The sequence below is a fragment of the Pagrus pagrus genome (genome assembly GCF_965226575.1).
Source record: "Pagrus pagrus genome assembly, chromosome: 17".
Lineage (NCBI taxonomy): Eukaryota > Metazoa > Chordata > Actinopteri > Spariformes > Sparidae > Pagrus > Pagrus pagrus.
Window position 1 is genome coordinate 13,733,586 of NC_140201.1, and position 16,051 is coordinate 13,749,636.

Consider the following 16,051-nt stretch of genomic DNA (forward strand, 5'->3'; position numbering starts at 1 on the left):
GTCCTTCACCCTTCATGGAGTCTGCACATTGAGGTCAAACTGACTGATACACACAGTACGGCATCATCTGAACCCTTTCCTACACATTACAGGGAGCTCAATATTGTGGTGCCATAATGGCTAAGAATGATGCTTGTGATGCTCACCTTCATCTACTTCCATCTACTGTGTATATACATAGTATAAAAGTATAAAAGGACTCAGAGGAAGTGTGAGTACAGAGTTGACTTTCATATTTGCTCATATCCTGTTCCTGGATGTGTCATTTTTATGTATAAAAAAACAGTATGGTCTCCTTTGCAGCTCCAGCAAATGTTGTCACCATCTGATAATAATGAGAAACGGAGCCAAGTAGATACATTATTACATCTTCTAAAGGATAAACCATTAAATCAAATACATGCAGTAAGCCTGATGCATGTATTTCATAATAAAGCAAATTTTGTTCACTAGACTTTCACCAGGATAAATGTTTGACATTTTGAAGGGATCCCAGAGCTTTTAACGGCATTTAAAAGCAACCTTTTCAAGCCGCGACACCCCGGAAAACTTTTTTTTTTCATTTTTCAGATGATTTTGTGGACACAAAACCAAAACATGATCTCCCCCTAACCAAGTAGGTTTTTAAATGTGAAAGAAGGGATGTGCAGAACATCAGACATCATTTTATAGCATGAATTTCATCCTGTTTTTATTTTTTTTTTACTTGTTTTCATCTTTAAATGTGTCTGAAACTTCAGCCAAAAAAGAAACAGAACAATTCAGGCAGTTTTTGCATTTTATTGATAAATTATCATTTTTAAAAAGACCCACGAGCCGTCCTCTCCTTCCACCTCTCACTACAGTTTTCCAAGTACTGAATTTGAACTATGTACAAACTTTTTTTTAACATTATTTTCTGCTTCATCATCATCATCATCATCATCATCATCATCATCATCACATTCAAAACAAGGTCAGAAGTTTGAACTGTGCCCACTGGTTTAAGGTCAAGAGATAGGATGCTGAGTTAGCCTATAGCGATGCTAGCTAGCACAGAGTTCACTGGAGGTCAGAGAGCGGTGGATATAAGCGCTGGGGAGGAGGAGGAGGAGGAGGAGGAGGAGGGTTTACATTCTAACTCACAGGCAGAAGGAGCAAAGACAGGAACATCGTACGCTTCAGCTACCTCTCTGAAACAGAACAAACACCACCTCAGCGATGGGACAGAAACAAGTCGACATGCAAACTTGAGTCCACCAGTGAGAAGGCAACAAAAGCACAGTGAAGAACACAGGGAGGTACGACAGGAACAAAACAACTCAAAAAAATAAAGGATTATTGCTGGAGTGAGTTAAAAGCTGCATGGCACAAAAAAAAAAATCAACACTTTGATTTAAAAACAAAAACAAGCTCCTGTTGATCTGATGCTCTTCTCGACTAATACTGGGCTGCGAAGTTGGCACACATGGGTATTTTAAGGAGGATTTATTTTAAAAATTGATCATTTTCGAGAGTTAAAATCATATAGCAATACTATGTCAGTATACACAGGCAAGGTAAATGTTACAATACAATATGGATATGCAGCTTTTCTGTAACTGGAGTCAAACTAGCAGCAAAACAACACGTACAATTGCATATAATCGTAGTGCAATGGGCGAACTGTTCGTAGGAGGTTGTCTCATTTTGGTCTGCTCAGTAACAAAAGAAATCAAGTGGGTATCAGCTGAAAAACAACGAGACACTGCTCCAGAAAGACCAAATCCAACCAGTTTGCTAAACTATCATTTTTAAAATCAGCTAATTTTGGCATTCATCAAGAAAAAAGAAAAATCACAGTTTTTTCAAGTTCTTGATTTTGTATTTTGGCAAAACCTGGGCAGGATTTGAGTCCTTGTGGATGAGTAGGAGGACTGATCGACGTACATCAGCTTTGTTCAGCGAGTCTAAAACATTTGAGACGAACACAACAAGATACACCTTCAACATACACCTCTTCACACATACAGTACACCTCTCAAACACACTCCTGTCCATACGTTCACTCCGCTGAACATGACCGGTTTGAAATCTGAAGATGAAAAAACTAAAAGTGTGGTTTGTTCTTCCAGCCGTGCAGGGCCGGGCCGTGCCATGCCAGGCCCGCTCTAGGCGAAGCTGTTTTCCGGGTAGCTGACTTTGATAGCGCCCCAGTAGCAAGCTCGTATCAGACAGATGAGGCCCAGCAGGTAGGCGAATGCCCAGGAGACGTAGGTGGCGTTGTAACGACTGGCAAAGCCCCGAGTACCAACCTGTTAATAAGAAGACATAAAGATTTTTATTCATGCATTCAGAAACTTTTGTCACGCAGAGAGACGGAAAAATTAAGATTAGTATTATATTTCACTGCATTTCATTTATGTTTAGACTGCGGTGATATTGACAAAGATTTGAAACTTGCGACTGAGACTATAAACTTATGAAGGAACTGTTTACTAAAGTAATAATGCTGACCAATAGTAGGAAAGCAGGTTTAAGGCATTTCCACATTTGCCTCACTTTTCAGACCTGGATCGTTTGTCCACTATTTTATACAATCGTTGTTGTTTTTTTACCAGATCCTTGCAAAACCTGTGTCATGTGCTTTGTGACTTTTGCTTTGAAAACATTTACTTGTGTTTTCAAATACAAACAACACAGAGACAGTACTTACTGTTAAACCCACTCCAATGAAAATGCAGATCATTCCTATGGTTATATAAGCACAACAGCGCCTCCTGGGGAGCGCACTGCCAACAGAGGATCTGCAGAAAGACATCGAAAAGCAAACAACAGAAAACAGACAAAGAGAGACTGTTAGAGGGTTTCAGAACAGGAAGACATACTGAACACATTTGAGATATTTTATCTTTTTTCAACAGCCCTGACATAAATATCATCTTTGAGAATATGTTCAGACACATTTTCTGATATGGTTGAGAGGGTTTGCGTGATGATGTGCCCCGTACTTTCTCCGTCCCACCCTTTCTTCCCGGTGCAGAACAATCCTGTGAGCCAAAAATCTCTCTCTTCCTCTTTTAAAGTTACACATGAAAGCGCCGCAGGCCGGTCACATGATGCGCAGCCTCCAACAACCTCGACAAACACATGAAAAGTCAACTGCCCTGAAGCACCAGACTGGCATCAGTCTTACTTTCCTCCTCCTCTCTGCTCTCACATGCCTCTCATGTGACGGGACTCAAGCATTCTTCAGGAATCACTGGTATTCAGATGGCTTAGAGGGGCCTGATCACCTGATTTCTTACCTTCTCTTACTCCTTCTTAAAACAATCTCCTCCTCCTTTACATGTGTACCACCTGACCATCTCATTCATTTGACCTGTGACTACACATGGAGGAAACCTTGTTCTCAAGTGATGTGTTTAAAGATTTTGAGATGTCACATGCAATACAAGAGTTATCAGTCCGACTGGGAACAATACAAGACTTGACGTGTGTTGTTTTTCCTCTGAAAAGGTTTCAGTTCCTGTCAAGGTAAACCCATCACATGACTGCTGCCTCGACTGCCACTGTCCTGACTTCTGTTACTTTTTTTGAGAAAGAAAGAGCCAGAGAGCAATCAATCAGTCAATGTACTTAGTTACTTCCCACCACTTGTTTGGAGGGATATCAATATTGATATGCTGCTGTGTGTCTATTACACATAGATTTACTATTTGTCTTTGTAAGCCGTTTAGGGGCAACGCAATCTGTCAATTGACACTTTTTACAGTGTATTTTTGTAAGATAACATAAACCTTTTTACATTTTAAGGTTTTTAAATGATGTCATGATACAACTGTATGCTCTCACAAAACCAACTGAACAAAGTTTTAACACTAGAGACATAGATCAGAGACAGAAACAAAAATGGAGACAGATAGAAGCAAAGACAACATGTTTTGTCTGCAGCTTGTCTCAGCATCACTCCCTGCTCACATCAACACCTTCAAACATAGCTTTCGATGCCCTCCCTCCACCTCTCAACCTGGTGACCCTCCCACCTCGTTACCATTACATGTATTGAGGCCAGGCTGTAAATCCTGTCACACGTCTAGATTAGCCTCTGTTACCTCCTCCCCTCCTCCTTCCAAGAACTACAAAGTCCAGACCTCTAAAGCTCTGCGTCTGACTGCACTGAATTTATCCAGAGAGTGAGCCCTTCAAAACTTCTCCAGCAACGAAAGCCGGAGAAAGTATTTACATCTCTGACGAGCTGTACCAAACCAAACCATAAACCTACTGGTCATGGCTGATAGGTGAAAGCAGAGGTGGGAAGTCAATGATTGTTTTACATAACGCTCCAGTAAGATTAAGATAAAGGCTTTAAACCTGGAGATGTTGGGCTTAGTTCACCGTTAAGATTCAAAAACTCTGTGGAGCAAAGTGGAGAGACATCACATGAGAATGTTTCTAGTTTCTGACTTAAACCCACCCAGTGTCCCCAGGCCAGGGCTGTAGTGTATTCAAGCCAAGAAATACCAAACCAGAGTGATTCAGCATCTTTAGCTTTACATATAAATTAAGTTTTAAGAGACTGCAAAATGGTTTTCATGCAGAAATGACATGAAAACAAATGGCTGCCTGCAACAGTAAGAAAGACATCATCCAGGAAGTCAAAACAAAAGCTAATACTCAATAACACACAGATATGATGATTAAGATTTCTTTTGTACAAAATTATAGTTTGTGAAAAAAATGCTTAGACTTAATTTCGGCCATCTAAAGACTGAAGGTATAATCCTAATGCAACAGAAAATAAACCACAGGTAAGACTTACATTTCACAACACACAATTAAACTGTGAACTGTAACTGACCACCATGAAACACTAACACACTGTGAAATGTGTGTTAGTGTTTCACTGTGACCTTTGGGGTTTCAATGAAAGTTTTATGGACTCACATTTTTTTGCAGTGGGGACACTTGGCTAGCGTGTTAAACCGAAGCTCCATCCACTGTGAGGAGACAGAAGAAGAATCACTGTTAACACACAGTAACGACTCGCTCTTCACATGATCCAACTGTACCGTTAGCACAATCAAAACAAAACCAGCTGGGAATGATTTCACATGATCGGTTATGACGGATTGCAGCATGTAAATCTATTCATTATTTCTATTTTGGAGAAAATATCAAAAAGTTGTCTATTAGCACCTAAAATCATTCTCAGGATGTATTAGTTGGGGTTCTGGTGTTAAAAAAAAGCAGAGTTATGATAATATCCCATCACAGATCAGCATAATTTCTTATCAAGTCTTATTTACACAAGTTTAATATGTGGCATCTGACATCTGGCTTCAGAGGAGGAAGGAAATATTCAGTAGAAGCTGTTTCCAGAGCAACTTCAGGCCAGAATATCTGGATTAAAGCCAATTTTGTACAGTTCAACATCAAATTCACCTCTTTCATTAAAGTCCTCTTCTACAGAGCCACTAAAGTCCCGTAAGGTGATTTTTTTTTTATCTCATGTGCTTTAATTAATTACTTGTATCAGTGACCTTTGTTTCATCTCATCTTTAAATACTGACCATACGGTTCTGACAGCTGGAATATAACTCAAACACAACCATATACTGTAATATCACTGCATGCTTATATGAGTACAATATTAATTACATACATCCATTACATATAAATTAATGATTTAGACAGATAAGTAACGATTATGGGCTGTTAGTCATAATAGCATATAACAAAAAGGTGATGTTACAGTATATGGTTGTCTGTACTAATATGAAACAGTATATTGTAAAACTTTAGAGGATCTTTTTAAAGGACTGTTCACCCCAAAACCATAAATACATTCATCTAGTTGCCTAGATGGCACTTGGCTTCTGTCGCATAAGGCACCAAAAAATACATTTTGAAAAAATGTCTCATTCCAGAAATCATGACCCAGTTACTCAAGATGATCAGCAGACATTGTTGTGAACAGTTTCATGCAGGAACTATTTTCCTTCTGTCTCAAAGTGCAGAAGGAAGCGTGCGTCTGCTCATGATGATGAAACGCTCGTGCTCACGACAGTGCGGGATGTGAACTTGGCGTCCCCCCCCGGCTGAGCTCCAGCTAGCCTCTCGTCCATGAGTACATGCACGCTTCCTTCTGTGTGGTGACATGGAAAGAAAATAGTTCCCTGCTCACAATGAGGATTACCTTGGGTAACTGTATTTTTAATTTTGTGGTGAACTGTCTCATTAAGAAAAGCGGATACTATGACCAGTATTTAAAAGTACTTTTAGATATCTGATGCTTTTATTATAAGAGATTTAAGAGATGAAACAAATGCCACTGACACAAGATAATAACTTGCTTGCATGAGATATTACTTCATGGGACTTTTGGGTCGCCATACTCTTCAAAGCCAGATGTGTACAAAATCATATTATCACCAGTGTAAATAAGGCCGCAGATTGAAGTGGAGCAGGTTAGGCTGTTGTTAATATGTCCACCAGTACGACCAGCGTTCTCAACCTGTTGTTGTGCTGGGGGAGAGCCATCGCTGGGGAGGCCAGACATTGGCTGGGATGACCTGGCGTCCTCACTGCCCTACAGACGCCGCAAGCAACAATGTGCACACATTAAGAGGACAATACCGCTGATTTTGACACGCGAGTCGGTGTCGTACCGACTCAGCAGCTCAGGTTCTGCCTCTTTCTTCTACAGTGAGACGCATGGCAGTTCATCATATTAATATGCAGTATGATAACAGTAGTAAAAAGGTGTTTAAACCTCCACGTCGTTTGTCAAAAAATATATCGACAGTATCCTCAACACAAGGTGCAGGAAGACAATTTACATTGAAGATGGGAATAATCTGAAACAGGCTGCTACCACACTGTAATCAGGTGGGATTCTTTACGAGCCAGAAGAGGGAAGGAAACGTGCAGCAAATGCATGCCATCTGCTTGAAAAACATCTGTGACAATCTGCAACTGGATGGAGAATTTCGTTTCAACAAAAGGAAAAAGATCAACAGGAGAAATATGTCAATAACCTGCAAAAAGACCTGATATACAGTACAACAAGCTACTCCCGTCACCAAATATGTAAGAACAGGCTGTGGTTCGGCTCTCAAGATTATTAATATGCACGTACCAACAACAGCACAGCAACACAATTCTGCATGAGCACCTCTGTGATTGGTTAGATCGGTTATCTTGGTGGGTGTACGTACTAGGAAGGTGTTGCCACAGTGACCGCAGACCACCCTCATGCCCTCTGGTTGGATGGGCAGCGCCGGCTGGGCGGGTTGCTCCTCTGGGATTACCATCACCGGGCTCAGGTTGATGATGCGTCTGCTGTCGGAGGAACAAAGACGAGGACGAGCTTATGAGTGTAACCTATCCAAGACATTTTGAGGACATAAACCTGTACAAAAGGGCTCGGTTTGTCTTATAAAAGTTGACTTTCTCTGCTCCATCATTCTGAGCTTTATTAAAAAGAAGTAAACATACAAGAAATATGAAACAAGAGGATAAAACATGCTGAACCTACCAGTTCGGTCGAGGACATCCTATCCTCCTGGACGTGTCTTTACAGATGAGCAGGCAGTTACAGGGACACCTCACATATTTCTTCCCCGTTGGGGGGTTCTTGATGGGCTGGAAGGCAACACATCGGAATTAACTCATTGAATAATGCACAAAGTTTAATACACAACGCAAAAACAAACACATAAAAGAGGAGAACAGTCGATTTAAGATACTGTATAAGGAGCACAGCAGAGCCTTTCAGACCTAACAGGGTGGAAAAAGTGCTGCGCAAAATCAATAGCTTTGCCTTTAATCTATGAAATGCACATTAGTTCACCCATCAGCTTCAAATGCCCACAAAATGTCATAGTTACATGTGTTTAATGTTTAATTTACTCATGGAAGTTGATTAATGAAGCCTGATGGATGCAGGGTTCCTACACATTTTCCACTGCAAAATCCACTTATCCACACTTTTCCACACTCAACATAAAAGTATACAAAGTTTGCATCTAGGTTTGTTTCCCCGTTTTCAATCCTGAGCCAGTCAGACTTTATATTTGGGATGTCAAGCCAGCCCTCGGGAAAAAGCTTTATCCACTGTGCCACAGAAAGTTGGACGATGTTCTACCGTCAAATATCTCCACTGAAAGAGGAAGTAAACTAACTGCTCCACATAATATTGTTCCTTTTATAAATAACAACCAAGAATGAATTGAAAAAAGTCACATCATTTGTTTCTGTGCAGCCTCGTTTATTTACTATCTCCATGGAAAGGACCGTGAAAGCAGCCATAAAGGTACAGTTCCCTTTTCTTGAAAACTAAAAAACGACCCCAAAAAAACAAATAATGGCTCCATAGGGCTCGTCAGATGTAATCCAAGTCTCCAGAAGACCCGAGATCCAAGTCCCCATCTAGTCCAGTTGTTGAGGAGAATGCTACAACGCTGTTTTGTTGTGAAGCTCCAGAAATGTTTTGTTAACTATGAAACTTCACATGACTTTCCATCAGCATGAGGGTGAGTAGATAATGGCTGAATTTTCAATTTTGGGTGAATTTATGAATGCAATTCAAAGACATTGCCACAGTTTTTCACACATAATTTGGCCGATGATGTCGTAATTTGGCATGGTTATAAAGGCACTTGGTGAACAGCTCATTTCCAGGCTGTGGCCTACAGGTGCAGAAGCAGCTCTGCGTAGGAGCTGCATGCGGTCACAAGCTATACTTCTTGTCTTGCTTTCAACAATAGCTCTGGCGCTCTGGCCTCTTTCTGTCACACAGTAGTTAATATTTTGGCTGCGCTGGTTTCCAGCTCCCAACACCATGAAAACCTCTCTGCTTAATATTCTATAAAACAGAATATCGAGAATAGTCTAGAAACTAAAGTATTTCCCATGCTTTCTTTCTTTTTGTTTCATACTGTGCATTTCAAACACTTTATGATGATATTCTGTTAGATCGGATCCAATCATCGCTCTGATGATGCATAAGAACCACAGATATCGGCCAGTGGAAATGGCATTTCCCATCTGATTGTTTGTGATGACAGTCATTCATTCTCACTGCTGCCTCCACTGACAGCTCCATCAAGCTTTCAGTCACTCTGAGACACAGAAGATACATTCAAGTCATCTGGAGCACTTTTCACTGGACTGTCCAATAGATCTAAAGCTGAGAAACAGTCAATAAATGCCATCCAAAGCTAATGTCTTCTCTCTTGATCGCAGACAAACAACAGGTTTTGTCACAAACAATGATGCTGGAGAGTAATACAGATGTGAGCACAAAGCTGCAGCTGGATGTGATTGACTGTTTAAAAGAGGAGAGGAGAGCAGCTCAAATAAAACACAAACAATTACTAAATGTCTCTCACAACTCTGTGATGTCACCACCATCAGTAGTTCATCCCAGCCTTCACTTACCGTGGCTTCGTTGCAGACTGTGCACTTCACCACGTGCTGATGCAGCTTTCCATCCAGGTTGATGAGCGACTGGCATACACGGCAGTTGATGACAGGCACACCGCCGGCGTCGGGGCTGGCGATGGCTGTGTAAGGAGGAGGTAGTTCGGCTTTGAGAAGAGGAGGGTAAAGCACACAACACACGGCCAGCTGTTAATCGCATGCAACTATGAGACTTGACATGATAAAACCTGGATGTTTGTGTCCAGTGAGAGAAGGAAAGTTGTGTTTTTGTACACGGACGTTATCACAGTGACCCGTTTACAGGTGTTTTTGTCAGTCTTTTGTTGAGACTGTACCAACTTGTTTGAAATGTGTCGCTGGCATCAACTTCAGAATAAGCATACTGTACATTTACAAAAATCATCAAAGCTGATGAAGTAAAATTAAATGGTCAATATACTGTCTTTGCACTGTTTTTTGGAATCAGATTGTAGCTTTTAAAATGTGAGAATGAGACAAAATATAATCCAATATGTCACTTTCGGATCTGCAAAATTGTGACTTATTTTCTGATTGTAAATATCACGATGCATCATTTAAGACAGTGTTTTTTCATTCTGGACCTGGGCCCCTGCTCTGCATGCACCTGATTCAGATGAATGGGTCGTTATCAGGCTTCAGCAGAGCTTGATGACGAGCTGAACATCTGAATCAGGTATGTCAGAGCAGGTCAAGAGCCTGGACTGAAAAACACTGAGTTAGAAAATAATCAGCATGTTAACGGATAATGAAATTGATCACAAAAACATTTGATACATCGCAAAACAAATTATAGTTACAGAAGAGAGCTGCTGTGGAGCATGACTTATTACCAGTCTCAATAATTATCAGGACTAACTTGTCTTAAAAAAGTCCATGACATACAAATGTTATTCAATGACTCCCTTGGTAACTATTACGACATAGTGTACAGTAGATCCTCGGCAGGCTTGAAACATACACATGCTGTATGCAAACCCATGACAGCTCGTGTACGGCTCTGATTGCTCAACATGTGACTCTCCTCTCTTTGTCCAACACTTGTGTGTTTAAGAAAGAAACAATGGAGCCTTGTAGACACCACAGTGACAGTAAAATCCACTCACTGCCGAGCTGCAAAGTTAACATGTCACATATGAGTAAGTCTTCTGATGCTTGAGCATTTTGAGCACATACCAATATGTTATTATGTAGCATCTGAGCTATGGACAAGATATACACTTCATGTCTTCTACTATCAAGCTGTTTGACTTGAAAGAAGCATGTGACAATAGTGGATTTTAGACTTGTTCGATGAGCGCTTTAATTAAAATGTTTCTGCTAACGTGGCTAATACAGTAAGCGGCTAACTATATGGATTGAGAAACAAAGAAAACTGATTAGTGTTGTATAGTCCACAAACAGGAGTAATGAACATGATCAAAGACTTAAAGATTTTCTCGTAATGTCTGAAAGAACTACTGTGGACTAACTCCGCTCCTACTGAACTCTGCACCGTTTAATCCCACATTAACCTCAAGTTATTAGTCTACATTCCATGTGTTTTTCAGGGTGTTAATACACTTAATCCATAGGTTTGCACCAGTCGCTACCTTTACTACTACTGTAGTACTCCAGCATACCTTACGGACCTGTGTGAATACTATGGCAACAAGCCTACATCTCCAGTAATCCAACTTATTTAGCCTCAAATGAATTTAGTCTTTGTTTTGTAATAGTTTAATCTAAAAGAAAATGTAAGAACGCTGAACTATAACAATGCAAAAAGCTTTTCTATTAAAAAAATTCCATCAAATCAAACACTTCTACTAATTTGATTTAATTTAGAAGCAAAGTCTTATTAAACGTGTCTGCAGTTATAATAACTACCAGCATTCTTCATATGCTGCTCAGCTCAGGAGACAATTCTGATAAACATTTAATCACATTTCACACAAAAATGCCCCAAAATACAGTTTGTCTAACGTGAAGAGCCTTCCATGACAGGAAACTACATATCTCAGGTTGTTTATTTTAGTGCTGTAACTAACTATTATTTTCATATCAATTAATCTGACGAATCAATGGAAAGAATCATTATAGACAAATGATCAACATGGTGACACAGTGTATCACAGTCTATTGTGATATGTTATGAAGCCTTTGTTAAGTCTACAGACCAAACACAAAGGAGGCATCTAATGTGACAAATGACCAATCTCCTTCTCATCTCGCTCTGAATGGGATAATTGGACGAGTTAACAGGTAAACGAGCTTGGCTCTGAGATTCAGAGACACTCGACCGGTCGACACCACGGGGACAGATGGGACAACCCGTCTGCAACTGAGCAACCAGGGCTGTAAATACAAGCAGAGCACGCCAAAGACACGACACTCCTGCTGTGAGCAGGTTTATTACACACAATGCTGAGCTGAATTAATCCAAAATGTGAGACTGAGTGGTCTCACTTCTTAAACCTGAAATTCTTATATAACTGAATGAAATAAATCCTGAAACTCAAGCACAGTCAGCGCTTCTCTGTTCAGTATCAGCAGACGCCTGTCTGTACTCGCTCCTCTCTCAGCTGCACTGAGGCCGTCCTAATGCATGCCTGAGACGCCATATGGCAGCTATAGGTTTTCACTGTCACTGACCTCGGAGCCAGATGTAAGATGAGAAGACGCTCTACTACAACCACCAGCAGCACCGTAAACATACAGTGCAGCCACCGACACGTCCTGCCTGGCCAGAGACATCGCAGGATGGGGGATTGTGGGATTTGTGGGGAAGAAGTGAGAGGCTGGTATACAGACACAAACTGCTCAGGGATGTTTCCTGTCGTCCATGTTGAATGAAATCTAGATCGCTTAGAGGTTAAAGGATACGGCTGGTGTTGATCTATACTCATCTTATTGCAAAAAACAACAATGAATTGGTCCGTCTCAGTACTTTCTGCCTTCGACTCATTAGTTGGAATTGAATCACTACAAACTGGCCACACATTTGACGTTCATGTTATAAAAAGACAGTCGGGCAATGTAGTTTCTAGACGACGTTAATATAAAATACTCAAGTGTTCTCAGATGTCTTCTTTTGTCCACAACCCAAAGATATTCAGTCTACTGTCATAGAAGAGTAAAGAAACCAGAAAATATGAATTGAAGCAGAGAATATGGACTGTTTTCATTCTGAAAAATAAAATTGCTCAAACTGATTAATCAAAAATGTATTTCATGGATTAATTGCTGTGGCTCTAGATGATGACCATCAGAGTAATTAATTTGGCTTGGCGTTTGGCTGCTTTTTGCTCTGATCAATCACCATAAAGCACTCGAGCATGTCTCGTCTCGTGGTTACATTCAGTTACTACATCACTTTGATGGCGTGCACGGCTTTGTTTGACGGAGTGCCTCTCCTCTTTTCTCTCAGAAGGTTTTCACGCGACTGAAGTTGTTTCTTTTTTTTGGAGGCAACTCCTCCGCAGCGGAGCCAGCAACCACTGCACCTTCAGCCATGAGTGTTTCTGCTGTGTGTAACCATGACGTAGACAAATGTCATAAATCGAAACTTGTAATATTGTTAATATAGTAAAAAGACACATTTGTATCATGCTAACAGTTATATCAGTATTTTCATGTACAATGTGATATAAGAGCAGAGAGGTACCACCGACACAAACTACAGCGCCCATGTTGACTGTAGTCAAGGAACATTCCTCATTACAAGGCTGAGTGACTTGAACTATTACAATAAAACACTGCGAAGGCCTTTTATTCCAATACTAAGCAATAATCTTTCTTCTACTCTTTAGTGTTAGTTCTTAAAGAGTAAGTTCAACCAAAAGTGAACATTCAGTCACTATCTACTCACTCACACGCAGATGGAAAGTCAGGTGAAGTTTTGTCGTCTACAAGACATTTCTGGAGCTTCACAGCAAAAAGAGCACTGCAGCGTTCTCCTAAACAGCTCAAGTAGACGGGGGATGAAAGAAAACAACTGAAAGAAAACATAAAATGGCTCCATACAGCTCATCCGCCGTAATCCAAGTTTCAGGAAGCCTGAGATCCCAAAATGAATTGCTAACGCTTTAGCTACAGTGAAGATTTCGGGTTGAAAAAAGAGTGTAAATAACATCTTTTGAAATTAATTGGGATCTCCTTTTCTATCCCAGAGACTTGAATAATGCCAGATGAGCTGTATGGAGCCCTTTCATGTTTTCTTCCAGTTGTTTTGAAACTATTCCCCATGTACTTGAGCTGTTCAGGAGAATGTGTCAACGCTATTTTGCTGTAAAGCCTCAGAAATGTTTTGAGGACTATGAGGGTGAGGACTTTTGGGTGAACTTCTCCTTAATGTATTATAGTATTCATTATGATTGCGACTTACGTTATCTACATGATATGAATATATTTCTTACTTATTCATTTTTATGTTCTTTTCCTGATTTATATCAGATTTTCCAGATGATGCTTGTGTTCGTGAATGTTTCTTGTCTTGTCTTGTTTAAACTGCATGATGAAATGAGTTTCATGTACAATAACATGTCTACCAGTGCGACAGTGTGGCTCACTCCCTGCTGTGTTTTTAATAGTTTTTGGACAACAATGGAGTTTTGTGGCACAGAGGAAGAGGAAAAGACGGACTTTACTTGTCTTTTCATTGGATTTGTTGACAATAAGAAAATCTAATCCTCCGTAGTCGCCCGGGATAACTGCTAAATTTACTGATGAAAAGGGATTTTAACAGCTTTTTTCTTTGTCAGTCAGTTCCTGAACAGACGTAAAACTGAATAATTCATTAATCACTGCCGAGATTACAGCACAGTCACAGGCTTTTGTTGCAATTTGTTCTGCAATAAAATAAAAAAAATGGAGCAGGTGGCAACGAAATGATGCACAGTGAGCAATCTGACCATTCAGATGCAGCCAAGGTCACTGGTCTCCGCCCCTCACCATCACCACCACCACCACCATCATGCTGTGAAGACTGGAGGACAATACATCAGATCTCCAACTGTTAATGCTTCTTCTGTGTCAGATTATTGAGTCAACACTGCAGAGATTTGGGTCACTTTCACAAACTACATCTTTTCCTCAGCTGATTATGAGTCAGAGCTTTATCACAGTTATTGCATTTTAAGAAAACACCACAGTTTGGCCGTCTGACTCAAATTAATCCATCTTACAAATTGGCTGATTGAGGAACCAACAAACCCAAATAAAGCAGAATTAGCTGTAATCCAGACTGCAGGGAGGGAGGGAGGAGAGGAGAAACTGGGCCATGAAATATTCTGACATTCATTTTAGGATTTTGCTCAGTCAGTGCTGTGAAAACCAGACAGACCGCAGAGTTAAAGTCTTTGTGAATAATCCGGTGGGGGAAAATATGAATTGTGCGAGATTAGACGGCTCCAGAACAACAACATGTTCGTTTTGATATTAGCTGTTTGGCCTGAAATGCTCTGAAAAGAGTATTACACGTTCAATGAGTCCATTCATGTGCAGGGGAACAACCGGTGAAACATACTACAGCAGTCAGGGGAGACTTTGTTCACTGTGTCTGAAGATGAATTTACGTCAGCTTTCAAAACATTCGAGGCGAGAGTCTGATCTGGATGAAAGAAATACTATCAAACGGAAATCAGAACTGGATCAGACTAAATTCATCTCAAAGGCCGGTCCTTCCTGACAGCAGCTCCTAGACAGAGAGGATTTATGAGCTGTAATTGCCTGGGTCATCCAGTCCCCTGCATGCATTAAGGTGCTGTAACCTACATCCAAGTGTTTACTAAGCAAAATGTGGACAGTGTGTCAGCTTTCTGCCTGTAAACGCACATGTTTCAGCACCGTATTAAAGATGCAACGCATGAACTAACAGATTCAAGATTCAGGACAGTTGTTGTTTATGGTCCCATTCTGATGCAGATGAGCCTGATGTGACTTGACATTGATTGTGGGCTCGGACACATCTGGGCAATTTTTTGTCGACCGGCAGCTGGGACAAAAGGCTAGGCTGCCTTCATCTGCAGTGGGTCATCTCTTCAACAACACTACACATCCACTGAGGCCTCACTGTGCCACATCACGACTCCTAGCTATCATCCTTTTTTTTTGGAAAACATTACAGGCCGTCAGTGAGTCGTGATGTAAGCATTTCTGCAGTAAAAACAAGAGCAGGCTGTTATTGTAGGCCCCTCTCGTCTCTAACCCACTGCTCCAGTTCTCACAGTGGAGGCTCCACCTTTCCCTCACTGCCCTTGCCTTGCCTTGCATTGCCTCGCTGCAGTTTTATTTACGCACAAACACGATACGCCCCGAAATGATTCAGCATGCAGGCAGGCGGGCAGGCAGGCTGCGGTCATGTCGTGTGTTTACCTCGGGGACTTGAATCCTGCAGGTACGGGGGAGCGGTGGGGGTCACGTTCTCGGAGTTGGGGCCCGACAGCAGCGGAGATCGCTCGTCCATGCCGTCGGAGGCCATGTCGACAACCGTGAGAAATGACGGGCAAGAGGCGGCGGGGAGGCTCCTGGCTGCACCGAGTCTTCACCCAGCACGGAGGAGCAGCCGGCGGCTTGTCGGTTGTTGGTGCCGAGTTGCTCCGGTCCAGCAGCCCCGGTGACGGCAGCCTGGAGGGGGGAGGAGCTCCGC

The 16,051-nt window shown here is 41.3% G+C and overlaps 1 protein-coding gene across 3 annotated transcripts; it reads right to left on the minus strand.

Moving 5' to 3' along the window:
* Window positions 1-764: 764 nt before the first annotated feature.
* pip4p2 (phosphatidylinositol-4,5-bisphosphate 4-phosphatase 2) lies at window positions 765-16,022 on the minus strand. 3 transcript variants are annotated; one of them, XM_084380141.1, is made up of 8 exons: window positions 15,778-16,022; window positions 9,403-9,527; window positions 7,499-7,605; window positions 7,179-7,302; window positions 6,476-6,550; window positions 4,906-4,958; window positions 2,675-2,765; window positions 765-2,273 (listed from the first exon to the last, which is right to left on the minus strand). In XM_084380141.1, the coding sequence occupies exons 1-8, from the start codon at window positions 15,881-15,883 to the stop codon at window positions 2,130-2,132; spliced, it is 825 nt and encodes a 274-aa protein (XP_084236267.1). In that variant the 5' UTR covers window positions 15,884-16,022; the 3' UTR covers window positions 765-2,129. The 3 variants fall into 3 exon arrangements, with proteins under 3 accessions (XP_084236267.1, XP_084236266.1, XP_084236268.1); XM_084380140.1 differs by having other exon boundaries at window positions 9,403-9,551; window positions 15,778-16,018; XM_084380142.1 differs by lacking the exon at window positions 6,476-6,550 and having other exon boundaries at window positions 9,403-9,551; window positions 15,778-16,012.
* Window positions 16,023-16,051: the final 29 nt, after the last annotated feature.

Bases quoted from the DNA above. Each gene is read 5' to 3' on its own strand.
- pip4p2 (XM_084380140.1), bottom strand. From the start codon at position 15,883: ATGGCCTCCGACGGCATGGACGAGCGATCTCCGCTGCTGTCGGGCCCC. The intron at 7,606-9,402 runs GTAAGTGAAGGC...GTTGCCTTCCAG, and splicing joins CAGTCTGCAACGAAGCCACG to CCCATCAAGAACCCCCCAAC. The intron at 7,303-7,498 runs GTAGGTTCAGCA...TTCCTCCGACAG, and splicing joins GGATGTCCTCGACCGAACTG to CAGACGCATCATCAACCTGA.